Genomic DNA, 15,752 nt, shown 5'->3' on the forward strand with positions numbered 1-15,752 from the left:
AGACCCGAGCTGCCTGGACGAAGCATGGACAGAGACCCGAGCTGCCTGGACGAAGCATGGACAGACAGACCCGAGCTGCCTGGGTACAGTCTGGATACAGAGATGCTTGCTGCCCAGGTGTGGTTTGAAGACAAGAAGTGGTCATGAGATGAGATTTCACGGGGAGTTAGCATGCTGGGACCCTGGATCACTCGTCATACTTGGATGGATGGATGGGTGATATTTCTTTCCAGAAGCAGAGGAGAACGTGGCTGGAGACATGAAGCTCTGTGACTTTCCTTGAATTATGTCAGGAATAGCCCTTAGACATTGTGAGACAGTTTGCATTTATAAATGGACTCTAAACATGACTCACTCTACTCTGAAGAGCACATTAATCATCTTACTGACTTGGTGTTAAGAAGGAAGTTTCTGATTCTCTCTTCAGAGTGAATCCTGTATAGCTGACTTGGGTTAGAAAATCCCAAAGCTTTGCTGTTCCTCATGAAACTAAGATATGAAACCTGAGCTCAAGAAAATGCTTGGTACTAAGTAAGGGTGGGCTTCTCTGTTTTATCTGTTTGTGGTCTGAGGTGGGTGAGGTAGCTCACAGAGACAAAATTCATTGGTGATGGGGTGGCTCAGCTCCACAGGTTTCAGTCTCCTTCCCCATTTGTGCTTCCTCTGTTTCCTCCCTCCTTTTCTTTGAGTCCACCGCCTTCTTTTCCTTAGCATAGTCCTAGGTGTTTCTTCTTCTGTAGGACCTGAATGGTCTAGTCTGGTCAAGGCAGTTGCAAAGAGGCAAACTGAGACAATCGACTGCTTCCAGTGAAGAACACTCATTTAGAAGCCCTTTCATGCCTCAAGTACTCATGACTTCCATTGGAGGCTGAGAGCTTCCAAGTTTTCAATACAAGATGGCACCTGAATTCGCAGAGGCTGTGTTTGTCTAGGTTCACTACAATTGTGAATGTGCTCAAGGTCCACACAACTTGGGGAGCCATTGGATAACTGTTGAGTACATCAGAGAGGTTTCACAGGGTCTCCCTAAAAGCCCAGGTTTGCTTGGGAAGGAATGGCTCACAGATTCGGCTGAAGAGTGAGCATTTTATAACTTTACCTTAAACTCCTTGTATATCTGGTTTGAATATGTGTGTGGAAAAAGGACCTCGAAGTCCAGATGCATGTGTGCATGCCTGTGCTGGTTCATTGATGCCACATCTCTGAGGTTTTTGTTGTTGTTTTGTTTTGTAGCTCATTTAAAACCAAACATCTAGCTGTAATTTGCCTACTGGTACTATTGCTTTGTGTCTTTGAAGGCTAAAGAATTATCTACCACCACATAAATAAATCATAATCATATAAATTGAAAAAAGATGTAACATGGTCATTGTGGGGTTTGCCTCTTCCTGCTGTTCCTCCAGCCTCTGAGGCTGTTTCCTGTTTCTGCCTTCTGGTCAGGTTTTTCCTCAAGAACCTTGGCTGCACTGGACCTCTGGACCTCACTGTCTTGTTTCCTCTTATGATCATTCTGCTGTAACTCCTCATCCTCAGGTATTGCCATGGGAAGATGCCCCTTCAGTTCTTCATGGTGCCAGAACCACAGACTTTGCCTTCAGTATGGGTTCAGTTTAGGAGAAATCCTTGCCCCCCTCCCCTCTCTCCCATCCATCCTTCCTTCTCTACTACCCTTCCTGCCTGATAGCTGCTCTTCCTTCTTCCTCTCTTCCTTTCATCCTTCCTTCTTTCATTATCTCGTCTGCCTCATGGGCAGTTGAACTCAGGTCCTTGTGCATGTTGGGCAAGAGCTTTGCCACTGAGTTGTATCCCCAGTTTCTAAAAGCAATCACCATTTATCTTAAAATATAGCTTGAACATCACTGGATTCAGACTTTTGGGAAGAAGTCTGTAAATGTGCTCATGGTCACAATGCTAAAGATATAAAGAGCCTACTAGCTACTTGAGTACAGCTTTAAAAAAAGAAAAACATGAAAACAATGGACGAATTTAAAACCTACCTTTAAAACCTACCTCATTCTTATTGTTAACTGGTCAGACTTATTTCTACCTGAGTCTTTCTTCTCTAGCCATTGCCTTGTTATTTTCTGAGTCTATCTGATCAATAGCTATAGTTGGTCAGTCCTTCCTGAGAAGAATGATATTCTTTAGTGACATAACCCAGATCTCCTGGCAATATAGATATTGTCTCAAGACTTTTTTATTATCCCCTAGAGAGATTCCACTTAAAACAAGTGGTTTTTACCTGTGCAGTCGAGTAGAGCCAGACATCCTCAAGAGGACCATGTCGTCTTCAACCAGGTAAAATTGATCATCAGAGGACAAACAATTTATTTCACTCTACATAAAGGAGGGAGCACTTCTGTGGCAACACCTGGCACTGGAGCAAAAACTAATATGTTTAAAATCCCATTTATGAGAAGAATAAATAAAAGAAATGTCAAGAAACACTACTGCAGGTGTAACACTGAAGAAATGGGTCAGACACAATGCTGACTCACATCTTCTCTCCTTTCATCTAATCCTCACAATAGTCATGTATAGACAGGGAAATTAACCTTGCATAACTCAAGAGAAACCGCACAGTTTGCAGGTTACATAGTTGAGGCTTGAGGCCAAGTCTGTTTCCACTGAACCCAGCTGCAAAGTCAAAGTCAGACCACACATGTGAGTCATGAATCAGGTGATCTGTCTATTGAAGAAGAATACGTGCATGTGAACATTTATACACACACACACACACACACACACACACACACACACACACACACACACTGTCTTTATGATACTATAATTGAACCGAGGGGGTCTTATGGGGGCATAATGAAAATTCTTTCCCTGAATCACAACCCCAGTCCTAGTATAGGAAAAAAATTTTTTTTAAATCTTCTCTGACAGTGGACACATGTATGTATATTAGCATCTCTGTGTACTTATGAACACTACGTCCTGCTGTATTTTGTCTCTTAGCTTACACTTGTTTGCAAGTGTATCTTTCCAGTTCTTGTATCTACTTTACTTCTCTGGACTACAACAGTGTGATAGTTCTCTACACATTCCAGATTTTTGCCAGCACTCAAACTTCCTATTTGGGGAGACTGACTTCATACGAGAGAGCTCTCTGGTGTGGTCTTGGGAAGAGTCCTTATACAGAAGGCAGTCGATGTGCCTTTGAAGTACCAGTTGCCCCCATGTCCTCTCACTTACAAGGGCAGATTGAGGAGCATGTCCAATGCAGTCCTTTCCCTTAGAAGGGCCACAGGAACCACACCCAGCACTAGCAGCTGCTACGTTTAAGAGGATGCTGTTCCCGTGATGGTGGCAGATGTGCTTGTGTTGGAGATAAACTCAGCAAGACTTTAATTTTCCTAAATATTCCTCGAAACCTTTCTGTTAAAGAAAGCTTTAGATAATTGTATTTAACTCGTTATTTTGAAGAACTTTTCTCCATTGCAGAAAAATTGAAATGGATAAAGAAGGGAAGAGTCACAATAAAGTGGACACTTCCTCCACTTTGAGGAGTTTGAGTGCTGTCAAAAATCTGGAATGTGTAGAGAACTATCACACTGTTGTAGTCCAGAGAAGTAAAGTAGATACAAGAACTGGAAAGATTCAGGGAGCACCATGTGTCCTCTTCCTTAGCCAATGGCTTACTTGCAAACAAGTGTAAGCTAAGAGACAAAATACAGCAGGATGTAGTGTTCATAAGTACACAGAGATGCTAAAAGGAGGAGGCCCCCAGAATGCCTCCCAAAGCAACCCACTTCCTCTTCCAAGACTCCCGTTTCTTCATGTATTAATGGGAAGTTTAAGCAACTAAAGTTTTCTCCTGAATGAATAAGCCATCAGTGTGAAAGAACAGTGATGAGATTTGCCTGTGTATTTTGTGAGCATAGCTCCTGCCTGGAACCATTCTTCAATTTGCCTCTGGATTCCTGGGGTATAACAAATGGCTACAGATGTCACTGGTATACACTCAGGTGTACTGATGTATGCCTAAAGATGAAACAATGACTATAGACCTATTTGCTTTTAGAAATTTTATGCTATAAAATATGCCTTCTACTTAAGGAAAGTCTGATGAGCATGAAAAACGTGGGCAGCAGCGATTTTTTGCATTGCATAAACATGTTCTTAGCATTGCATATCATTGATAGCCACCAACTTCTCCCTATGGTGTCTCTCTTGTGATCCTCAGCCTTGAAGCTGGACCTGGATCAGGATCTTACTGTAGCTTCTTCTGGGAAGAGCTGAGCAGTAGCCAACCTTCCTCTTCGTCTTCATTACTAACTTTTCAAAAAAAAATGTGAGTGCGTGTGTGTGCGCGCGCGTGTGTTTGTGTGTGTGTGTGTGTGTGTGTGTGTGTGTGTGTGTGTAAGGATGACCATGACAAGCTGGGATTAGATAAGTTATGGGACTCCGACCCAGAGAAAATGTATTCTTTTTCACCAAGCATGAACTAGCTTTTTACCTAGGAGCCTTGTAATGTTCCCCCACCCATGTTGGCTTGGCGTGCTGTAGTAGTTACACAGGTCTTGCTTAGGTGACCATATTGTTGAGTTTCCATGGGTGTAGCTTTGCTGTCCTATACAGAAGGCACTATCTCACAGCAGGGATCCCAGGCCTCTGGCTCTTATAATCTTTTTACTCTCTCTTTTGTGATGTTCCCTGAGCTTTAAGTATAGGGGGTGCATTATTACTAATTTTAAAAATATTCTAGGCAGCTGGCTGAGTACTTTTTCCTATTATTTAATGCAATATTGATAATGGTTCTTGATATAGAAATCATTTTTACTCCAACTTTACAAATGAAAAGCTCGTCTTGAAGAGATTAAAGTGACAGCTTGAGGTCATAGGACACCATAGCTTGAGATGTCAATTGGGTCAGCCTATGTTAAGGAATTAAGTTGGTAACCTCTGTGGTACCCTGTAGTTGGCCACATAGCCCTTTTCTCCTTACACTTGACCAGATTGGAGCAACTGGTGAGTTGAGACACAGGGAAACCAAAGTGTGGGTATGGCTACCTACTCTCATTTCTGTGAGGGCACTCTCTCACTTCTTTTTGTCTGTTTTATCCCCTCGCATCTTGTATCCTATATTCATGAGACATTTCATACAAATCTTCCAAGAACTGAGTTCCTCTTTGTTGTGTATGAGACCACTTCTTGTTTTCCATGAACCAGGAACAAACCCTCCTTGCAGGGATATTGCTCCTGCCAGGGAGGTTCACTCTCAGTATCCTTAACATTCTCCAATCAGACTCAGTGCTAGGTACTTACTGAGCACCTACTACCCTCAACGTAGTTTTCAACATGAGGAGTAGTTTCGAAAACCTCTATTTTCCCACTTTCTAGCCCAATACAGTTGTGTTTCTCTTACAATTCTTGGACTCAACTCAGTGTTTGAAAGGACTACTTTACAATGCTTACCACATGATCATTCTCTTATTGAATCCTTGAACTTCACCTACTTACAAATTTAGTGCTTAACAGTCCCTATTAAGGACAAAGGGAAGGGACTTCATAATAGTGAACAGCTTTCCGGTCACCAGCACACAAAAGGCACTGTCTCATTTAACTGACACAAGATCATAAGGAGTTTAAAGAGTATAGTTCTCATTTCAAATGGAACCTAGAGATCAAGCCACTGACATAAAAGAGACAAGATTTGGTAAGAATCCAGGGATAGTGCAGGGGGAGGGTGATTCCTCTTCCTATCTTAGAAGAGTCCAAATCCTAAAACCTTTAGAAAATGAGAACAAATGATCATAAAGCACAGGACACCTATAAACCCTCCTGGATCTGTTGTTTTGCATGTTCACCTAAAAATAAGTGTTTGTTTGTTTGTTTGTTTCTTGTGCATGTCTCTGTGTGCATGCATGGCATAGTAGGCCTGTGGAAACCAGATGACAACTTCCAGTCGTCTGTTCTCACCATGTTGCATCCTGGAGAGCAAACTCAGCTCATCAGCTTTGGGAACAAGTGTCTTTGCTTGCTGAATCATTTCATGGGCCCCTAAAAGATGAATTAAAATTAACGCTAGGAAGTAGGCAGCTTGTCTGAATCTAGGGAAGTTGGAAATCTAAATTATAGCCCATTTACACACCCATGCACTAGGCTCTCCATGTAAACTCTGCATGTGGTGGGATTAAGTGAGTGTTGAACAGAGCCTCTGCCCACACAGCAGCCTCATTCCAAAATTGTACTTTGGGAGTTTTAATCCTTGATCTCTGAATGTTTCTATTCTTTAAACACTTCATGGGGAAAGAAATGGAGAGGCTGCAGAAAGGAAGTCTTCCACAACATAGCTGCAAGTGCTGACCTCCGACAGCATGAAAGAGGAGGAGCTAAGTTCCAGAATCTCTCCAGACAACCCATCAGGATGGGATCTCAGCTCCCATGAGTGAAAGTCTCAATCCATAGAAGAAGCTAAGCCTGCACATAGAGCAAACATCAAAGCATGCTCGTTGTATACATTTTCTCTGATATTTAGACATATAAAGGATAGATGTATTCTAGCAAAAAATATTTTCTTCACACATTTTTTAAAAATTTACTTTAAAGCACTTCACCTATATTATAAATTATAAAGAGAATTGTCAAAACCAAGCTTTGCAAAACCCTGCTAATGGAGTTCTGTTTGTATTTTTGGCTGCTGTGTTGTCGATGTTTTGTCTTACCTTCAGGTAGAAGTAGGTGGAAGTTAAGATTTACCGTCATTTGTAAGAAACAGAGAGGTGCAGAGGTGAGTGATGGATTAGACAATGGTTTGACCTGCTGTCACTTCACATGATTCTGAAGTAAATCAAGGGATGACATCAACAGTGAGTCATATAGAGGATTTCATGGTCACAGATCCTGGTACTAGGGTTATATAAAGTGGGACTTTAAGGGAACTTGCAGTGGGAGGGAGCACGTTGATGAGTTGGACTCTGCTGAAAGGAGTCTGCACAATGAAGTTTCTCATAATGATTGTGTCCTTACAGGTATCTGCCTGTGGGGCTGCTCCCATGAATGAGAGTGAATTTGCTGAAGTAAGTATTGACAGTGTTGCTCTGATCCAGCCTGTCTGTGTCTTTAATAGTTGCTGAATTTGCAAGTACTATGTTGAAAAGTATGATTCTATTTGAAAATCAGTACAGGGTCTCTCTTGTTACTATGTTTTGTTTTCCAGAGAGGATTATAAAAATGAAAGAATGTCATTAAACTGGTGAATAATTGTACCATCTACAAAAAGCTTTGGCTAAATTACTTTAGCTCAATATAATTAGACTACATTTCTGATAGAGTGCTGTGTGTTGGTCTCCCACTCCATTTGTCTTTTATTTGTGGTAGTCGTTTAATGTCCAGTAATAATGTAAGATTTGGATTTTGCTTAATCCTTGTGACCACTTCAAGATTTTATGATAGTTACAGCATGTTCTCTCTCTGCCTATCTATCTCATATATTTATTCATAAGTATTTTAAGTAAGATTTGAAAAAATTTTACCTTTTCCTAATTAAAAAAATTTGAACATCTATTTTCTAAAATTATATATATTGCTTTTTTTTTACACAGAATCCTACTGTGTTGTCTAGTCTGGTTTTGAACTTGTGGGCTCAGATGACCCTTCTGTACCACCCTCCTCAGCAGCTGGCTCTATTTTTCTAACATTATTATTACTTTGAATTAATTCAAGTTTCCTACTGTGTCAAGATTTTCCCCAAACCTAGACCTGCTAGTGTGCTAGATAATTGCTCTACCACTAAATTACCTTCCCCAGTCAAGTACCCTTATATACTACATGCTAAAATGGCTCCTTAAAAACCTAGAAGCAAGTATGAAGAAGCAGAATGATAAATAGTTTTTACTCTGGAATTTTGGTAATCTGACTAATTATGTTTTAAATAGCATAGGAAATTATTTTTCCTTCTTGTAATTGATTCCCTCAGTAATAATAATAATAATAATAATAATAATAATAATAATAATAATAAATTAACCTGTGATTAAAATATCTGGTTCTAGAATATCAGTATATATCAGTATACTACTGACAATGTTTGCAGGGTTCCCTGCAGAAACCTGGCTGCATACAACCGTATGCAATGCTTGTGTTTTATCTAGTGGTACTTGTCAAGATTTTATCACTATGGAGAGGACAGAATTCCAATGACAAAAACAAAAACCAATAGAAACTTCCTAGAAGAAAAACTCCAGGAAATGCAGCAGTTCTTTGGGCTAGAAGCAACTGGGCAACTGGACACCTCAACTCTGGCAATAATGCACATACCTCGATGTGGAGTGCCTGATGTACAGCATCTTAGGGCAGTGCCCCAGAGGTCAAGATGGATGAAGCGGTACCTCACTTACAGGTAATGTCAGAGTTTGCCCTGGGGAGCTCTTCTACTTACCTATGAGTGTAGCTTCTAGAAACCTAGAACATTTAGCTACAACATAGTTCTAAATCCAAGAATAGCCTCTGTAAATTGTAATACAAATGCATTTGTTATCTCCAGACTGATGGCTCAGTGGAGAAAGCACTTGTCATACAACCATGAGGATAAGAGTTCAGATCCCAAGAAGATATGTAAAATCCAGGCATGGTGGCTGCCTGTAATCCCAGCACATGGGAGGCAGAGATAGGGGGTGCCCAGGGCAAGTTGGCTAGCCAGACTAGTAAAAACAGGGGTCTCTGGCTTTGGTTGAGAGACCCCACCTCAATAATGAAAGTGGAGCAGGTTTGAGGAAGATGCCTACATCAACTTCAGGCCTCCACATGCATGCACACACTACATGCACACCCACATACATGTGAACATGCATATACACACAGGCAGATACACACACACACACACACACACACACACACACACACACAATTTATTATCTCTGTGAGGAGAGTTGCTCATTGAAGGAAGACTTTCAGTCATTTGCCTTGTCAGTCAGTACAGAGTAGAGAAGCAGCAAACAAACAGCATAAAACTAAATTAACACACATAAAAGACAGAAGTCTATACAATATTAAAAATTGATAAATGTGAAATTTTGGCACATTGGGTATTTATGTCTATGAAAGTAAATGCTTCACTATAATTACTGCTAAGTCATAAATTAGAGGAAATTAAATTATATTTTGATTGGTAAGAAAGTTTTCCAAAGAAAAATCTATTTTGAACTTTAACATACTTTTCTTACTCAGACTGTCAGTTTGTGAGGAAGTTCTTCCTATAGGCATGGGTGCAGAACTGAGAGACTAGAAAAGACAAAATTAACCAGTGGTATCATGTTTCTTTCCCTTTTTTTCCTCCAACACAGGATCTATAATTACACTCCAGACATGAAGCGTGAGGATGTAGACTACATATTTCAGAAAGCTTTTCAAGTCTGGAGTGATGTGACTCCTCTAAAATTCAGAAAGCTTCATAAAGATGAGGCTGACATTATGATACTTTTTGCATTTGGAGGTATACAACTTACGTATCACCTGTGTCATTCATCACGCTGTATGATGTCATCACTTACCATGTTATGCTATTATGTGTGATGACCTGAGATGCCCTGTGACAGATGTAGGTGACTAATGACTTTATTTCATTTTACAAAGCTCACGGAGACTTCAACTATTTTGATGGCAAAGGTGGTACATTAGCCCATGCTTTTTATCCTGGACCTGGTATTCAAGGAGATGCACATTTTGATGAGGCAGAAACATGGACTAAAAGTTTTCAAGGTAGGAGAGAGAAAAAAATGAAACTAACCTTAACAAAATTTAAGATAGGACATGATCTCAAAGAATATATTCTGACAAAAGATTACATTATATTATGAAATAACAAATTCTAATTATGTTTACCTCTAAATCAAATTTAAGATTCTTTCTATGTAGTGCAATTTTCCCCATTGTGAATCAGGGATGTTGGACATAATTGTGATAGAGATCGTCTCCATGGACCACTAAGATTCTATGAGCAAGGTCTGTACACTTGGAAATGTGAAAGATTTTTAGTTAGGTTTTGGCCAGTAAAATCTATAAACGTAAAAGAACGCACTAATTCTGTGTGATCCATCTTATGTTGGCAATTTCTTAGTTTCACAGTGACTCTAAAGATAATTACAGAAAATTACAGAAAAAAGATAATTACAGATCCCTATGGATCTCTATGTACAAGTTCATATGTAGTCCTGGAGCCTTTTATGATCTTGAGACACCATTTCCAGAATAAATTAGTTGGGACTGTAACTCACTATCCCACTCAAATAATGGGGAGTGAATTTACCTTATTATTCACTGTTCATTATTGTTATTGTTATTATTGGAGGCAATCCCAAGTATAAGAACACTTAACCCATCATCTCAGTACCCTTACTAATATCTCTTGGAAATCCTCAGTTATACAATTCATTCATATGGAATACATAGGAAGAAATTCAAGAACATGATCTCCCTACTCCGAATCCTCCTTCTCTGGCTGATTTTTCATGTGATATGTAGCTATGTAACTTACATACCCCATGTCTACCACAAAGGTAGACACATACCCTAAAGCTAATCAAAATTTTGATAAGGACATTTGAAGACTATAAGGTGCATCATGTATGACTTATTACTTGCTGAACTACAAGTTCTTAGCCAGACATGTCCATGTGTCTGAGGTTTTCCCAGGGTTATTCAGGGATTGGGTGTAACATCTTCATCAACTGATACTGCTTTGGAATCTAATGAACCCTAGAAATAAATGTATATCAATGCAGCTGCTCTCACCTGAGCAGGAGAACAAGCAAAAGTTGGTGATCAGCTTGCACAAAAAGGCAAGGACTAGAAAATGTTCTGTTGGTTCCTGGCCTTATTTTAAAAATTGATTTGATTCTATTTTTTTTAAAAAAAAAAAAAAAAAAAAAAAAAGGTGGCTTTGAAAATTTTATCTATGTGGCCCAGGCAGGTCTTGAACTCATGGTCCGAAGTCTTCTGAATGAATGAATGAATGAATGAATGAATGAAATCATTTCCAACTCCTAGATCTACATTCTAATTTTACTGTTAATCAGATTTCCAAGAACATAGGAAATGTTTAGGAAGCATCTTTTACTAAACTCAGGTGTCATAAACAATGAGAAATGTAGTATACCCTGTGTTCTCCTTATCCAACAGCACAGAAACCACCGTGCATTTCACAAGTGACGAAACAGGATCCACAAGGTTAACCAAACAAATTAAGTGGTTGAGCCAAGATTCACATCCCAGCTGCTTGGCTCTAACTACACATTATTAAAAGTAAAGTGGGACCTTTAATCTTATTTAAAATCAGGTGTAGAAACATTCACGCCAGAATATATTCCATTTGTCTGCCAATGAAATGCTAAATAACTGTAGACAATTTTGGCTCCAAAGGGACATTTTTTCTGACACTTTTAGTCAGAAATAGAATTGTTAGTTCTAAAGAGTGGTGCGACTAAAGATCTCTAAATACCCGTAACAGAGAATTGCTCTGACAAAACTTATATAGCCTATAATGTCAACAAAATTGAGCCTGAGAAATGTTCTTTGAAAGAGTAGGGCAAATAAGTAAAGGATTCTCAAATGCTCCATTTTAATGTGTGGTCTTCTTCAAAGACAAAGCAATGGGTTGGAGAGATGACTCAGAGGTTAAGAGAGCATACTGCTGATCTTTTAGAGGATCTGAGCTCTGTTCCCAACACCAAGGATGTACAGCTCATAACTGCCTATTACTATCTCCAGGCAGATCCAATGACTCTGGCCTCTGCAAGTGCCTGCATTCCTGTGGCACAGAACATTCACAGTGGGATGACATTCAGCCACTAATGGATGGACTCCTATCACATGGATGGAACTATGTTATGTGTAAAAAATGTCAGGTGTAGGAAGATCTGTACACTATTATCTTATTCATATTGAGACATGAGAAAAGTTAATCTCACAAATGTTGAGAGCAGAATAGTGGTTGAGGAGAAAGAGGAGGTGTGGTTGAGAATGGCTAATCCATTGACACTAAGCCACAACTGGGAGCCTGGAGTTGTGTTGTTGGCGTTGTGGCTCAGTTATACATCTACAAACAACAGTACCATACTCTTAAATTCAAAAGGCTAGAAGAAAGATTGTTGACTGCCTTTTCCATACAAATGGCATGTATTTGAAGAGATAGATATATTTATCCTGCTTGAACATTGTTCAGTAAGTGTAGGCATCAAAAAAAAATCACATGGTATGCTATAAACATGTAAATTTCATGTGTAAGTTAAAAAAAATGTGATAGTCTAATTCACAGCTTTATTCTTTTTCCTTGCTACCTCTTAGGCACAAACCTATTCCTTGTTGCTGTTCATGAGATTGGCCATTCCTTGGGGCTGCAGCATTCCGATAATCCAAAGTCAATAATGTACCCCACCTACAGATACCTTAACCCCAACACATTTCGCCTCTCTGCTGATGACATACGTAACATTCAATCCCTCTATGGTAAGTTGAACCTCATCATTTGCCATACAATGCCACACACTCATGAATAATATCGTGTCTATATTTAGGAAACATTAATATCTCATTCTGATATGCATGCACCCTGTGAGTTAGGTGTCACAGAACAATATTCATTTTTGTCTCACATTTAAAGTGTTTTCTAACAGTGGCACAACTGCTTGGTTGAGGGGGAGAGGGCATGCAGAGAAAGAAAATTCAAATATTCCCTTCTGTGATTCTGGAACTGAGTATGCTAATGTCCTCCAGGAACGCTTCTCCTGAATTGCATAGGAAACAGGACTATTTGGCCCTTCCTCTTACAAAATTCCCCCAAATGAACATCAAAATGTATTTTCAGGAGCCCCAGTGAAAAACCCATCCTCGACAAAACCTATCAGTCCACCATCAACTTTCTGCCACCAAAGCTTGAGTTTTGACGCTGTCACAACAGTGGGAGAGAAAATCTTTTTCTTTAAAGACTGGTAGGATTGTTTTCATATCTAACCAATGTTATGGCTGTGTGGTTAAAGTTGTTTGTTTGTTGTTTGTCCATTTGTCTGAAGATACTTGAACTGATGTACATCAAATCCATATGGCAGGAACTTCAACTTGATTCTCAAGGTTTGGTGAGATCTAAGACTTTTGAAGTAGAGAATTCTGTGACCCTGCTTATGTTGCCTAGAAACCTAGTCTGGAAAAAACCAATTTGTAGTGAGATCTGTTAGGGAATTCAAAGACAGGAAGTGGAGAAGCCCAGTTGTTTTATTTATAGGTAAAAATGCTAAGGTCTCAGGGGTTGGTGAGATGGTTCTGTTGGAAACATTCTTGGTGTTCAAACTCAAGGACCTGAGTTTAATTCCCAGCCAACACAGAAATTTTCAATGGCAGCTGCACTGACTAAACCCCAATGTATCAAAGAAGAGCGCGGTTGCTAGGGCTTTCTGAACCTAAGCCAGTCTAAGTGAATCAGAAAACTCCAGGCTCAATGAGAACATATGTCTCAAAAGATAAAGTAGGTAGTGATTGAGGAATATACCTGAAGCCTCCACATACATGTGCACACATATATATGAATGAACACCTATATACATACATACATACATACACACACACACATACACACATGCTGATGTCTGGAGTTAAGGCTTTGAAAAGCTCCTGTTGAAGACTTCCTTGAGGACATGGAGAATTTCAGAATGTCTCCAAGTTTCTGTCTTGGAACAGAAATGGAGACAGGTATTGGTTTAGGGGAGGAAAGTGGTGAGGTTAATGTGTGGGAGGTAGGACATATGATCCCATATTGAGATTATGAAACAGAAACTTCTTCCATTTACAAACCAGGTAACCAGTTGTGACACCAGACTTGAAGTGTAGATCCATGGGGCCCAGACTTTGGGTATTTCTTTTTTCAGGTTTCCTGTTGAAGTCACTGTAGTTATCTGAATTGATTAAGGTTCCCTTGCATGGTGCTGTCATACAGAAATGTCTGGAATAGAGTGTGAAAACAAAGAAATACTCAACCACTTTGCAAGTTCATCTCATTTGCATTCCAAAGAATGTGAGTCAACAGTGATTTCTCACACGTAAAAAATGTATTTCATGTCAGGTTCTTCTGGTGGAAGCTTCCTGGGAGTCCAGCCTCCAACATTACTTCAATTTCTTCCATGTGGCCAACCATCCCATCTGGTATTCAAGCTGCTTACGAAGTTGAAGGCAGAAATCAACTTTTTCTTTTTAAAGGTAACTATAATACTTGGTTCTGCCACTGAGAATCATTTAAGGAAAAGAATAAGTAAAGGAATTTGTACCACCTTTTATAAATAGAGACTAAAAACAGCACTCTAGACTTTTGTAACAATGGCTCTGAGATGTTAGTTAACTGTATAAGCACAACTATACAGGAAATGCACACCTTTAAGAAAGGTATATGAATTATGAAATAATAGCACTTTAAAAAAACCTGCAGAGTCCCAGGAAGTAAAGCAAAGATTGAGAACAGATGCAGGGTGGGGTGACATGTCTCCGTGACAGAGACCAACTCACCATGGATGGATCCTTGGGTTTTTTTCCTCCAACATCCAGTACAAATAAAGTAAAATCAATTTTAGAACTCTGCTCAAGAGAGATATTTTATGGTACGTCAGTGTTTTTATTATCCTTTTGGGGTGACTGTTGTGCCCTTTCTGTTTGTCCTCATAGATGATAAGTACTGGTTAATAAACAACTTAGTACCAGCACCGCACTACCCCAGAAGCATATATTCCCTGGGCTTCTCTGCATCTGTGAAGAAGGTTGATGCGGCTGTCTTTGACCCACTTCGCCAAAAGATCTATTTCTTTGTGGATAAACAATATTGGAGGTAAGGTTCATTGACTGGTACTTTTTCCGCTAAGATTTGTAAAACAGGCACAGAATGGAATTTTTCAGAAGGTAGTCTTTCTATAAAAGCTTCAGATACCTTTGTCTTTATGGGAGAGGCAGCAGGAGAATATAGGTCTGAAATAGTCACTATCAACATGCTTCTTTTCTCTGGGCCTTCGGTTTCTGATATAATTTCATGTTAGAGATTGTTCAAACTCCATGACTTCTTTCTACAATTGAAAAATCCAAAAGATGAAATGAGAAACCGATTTTCTGAGTGACAAATGGCCAGAGGGTGTTGTCATCAAGGCAGTTGTCTTGTCTTACTGTCCCTATCGTCTTCTGAGGAAAAGAGTCACAAGCCTCAGTGTTTGCACATGTGACACAAGACAAAGCAGAATATGCGAAGGTAGTAGAGCCTCTATGTTTTCTTGAATATTGAAAATTCAACACACAGTTTCAACTAAAAGCCACATATCTGCGACATAAATTGGCCAGTTTTATACTTGTTTGAGAAACAGGACTCGTGATTTCACCAAATAAGATTTTTTGGAGAGGTGAAAACAGGTGTAATTTATTGTAATCTGATGCTTTTTTATTAGATATTTTCTTCATTTACATTTCAAATGCTCTCCCTAAAGTCCCCCTTCCCCCTCCCCCTGCTCTGCTCCCCAACCCACCCACTCCAGATTCCTGGCCCTGGCATTCCCCTGTACTGGGGCATATGATCTTCCCAAGGGCCTCTCCTCCCAATGATGACCGACTAGGCCATCTTCTGCTACATATGCAGCTAGAGACACGAGCTCTGGGGTACTGGTTAGTTCATATTGTTGTTCCACCTATAAGGTTGCAGCCCCCTTCAGCTCCTTGGGTACTTTCTCTAGCTCCTCCATTGGGGGCCCTGTGTTCCATCCAATAGCTGACTGTGAGCATCC

General features: G+C 39.8%; 1 protein-coding gene across 3 annotated transcripts in view; it reads left to right on the top strand.

The window, feature by feature from the left end:
- Window positions 1–3,845: 3,845 nt before the first annotated feature.
- The window catches only part of Mmp12 (matrix metallopeptidase 12), a 15,854-nt gene continuing 3,947 nt past the window's right edge, over window positions 3,846–15,752 (top strand). Inside the window, exons 1-9 of one of the 3 annotated variants that reach the window (XM_021205990.1) lie at window positions 3,846–3,883; window positions 6,984–7,031; window positions 8,188–8,353; window positions 9,297–9,445; window positions 9,586–9,711; window positions 12,295–12,456; window positions 12,815–12,938; window positions 14,063–14,196; window positions 14,656–14,815. In XM_021205990.1, the coding sequence (XP_021061649.1) occupies window positions 8,202–8,353; window positions 9,297–9,445; window positions 9,586–9,711; window positions 12,295–12,456; window positions 12,815–12,938; window positions 14,063–14,196; window positions 14,656–14,815 (1,007 nt within the window). In that variant the 5' untranslated portion in view covers window positions 3,846–3,883; window positions 6,984–7,031; window positions 8,188–8,201. Of the gene's footprint in view, window positions 3,884–6,866; window positions 7,032–8,047; window positions 8,354–9,296; window positions 9,446–9,585; window positions 9,712–12,294; window positions 12,457–12,814; window positions 12,939–14,062; window positions 14,197–14,655; window positions 14,816–15,752 lie in introns of those variants that run through there. The other 2 variants (XM_021205989.1, XM_021205988.1) reach the window with 2 other exon arrangements.

The sequence above is a fragment of the Mus pahari genome, chromosome 10 (assembly GCF_900095145.1).
Source record: "Mus pahari chromosome 10, PAHARI_EIJ_v1.1, whole genome shotgun sequence".
In the NCBI taxonomy this organism is placed as follows: domain Eukaryota; kingdom Metazoa; phylum Chordata; class Mammalia; order Rodentia; family Muridae; genus Mus; species Mus pahari.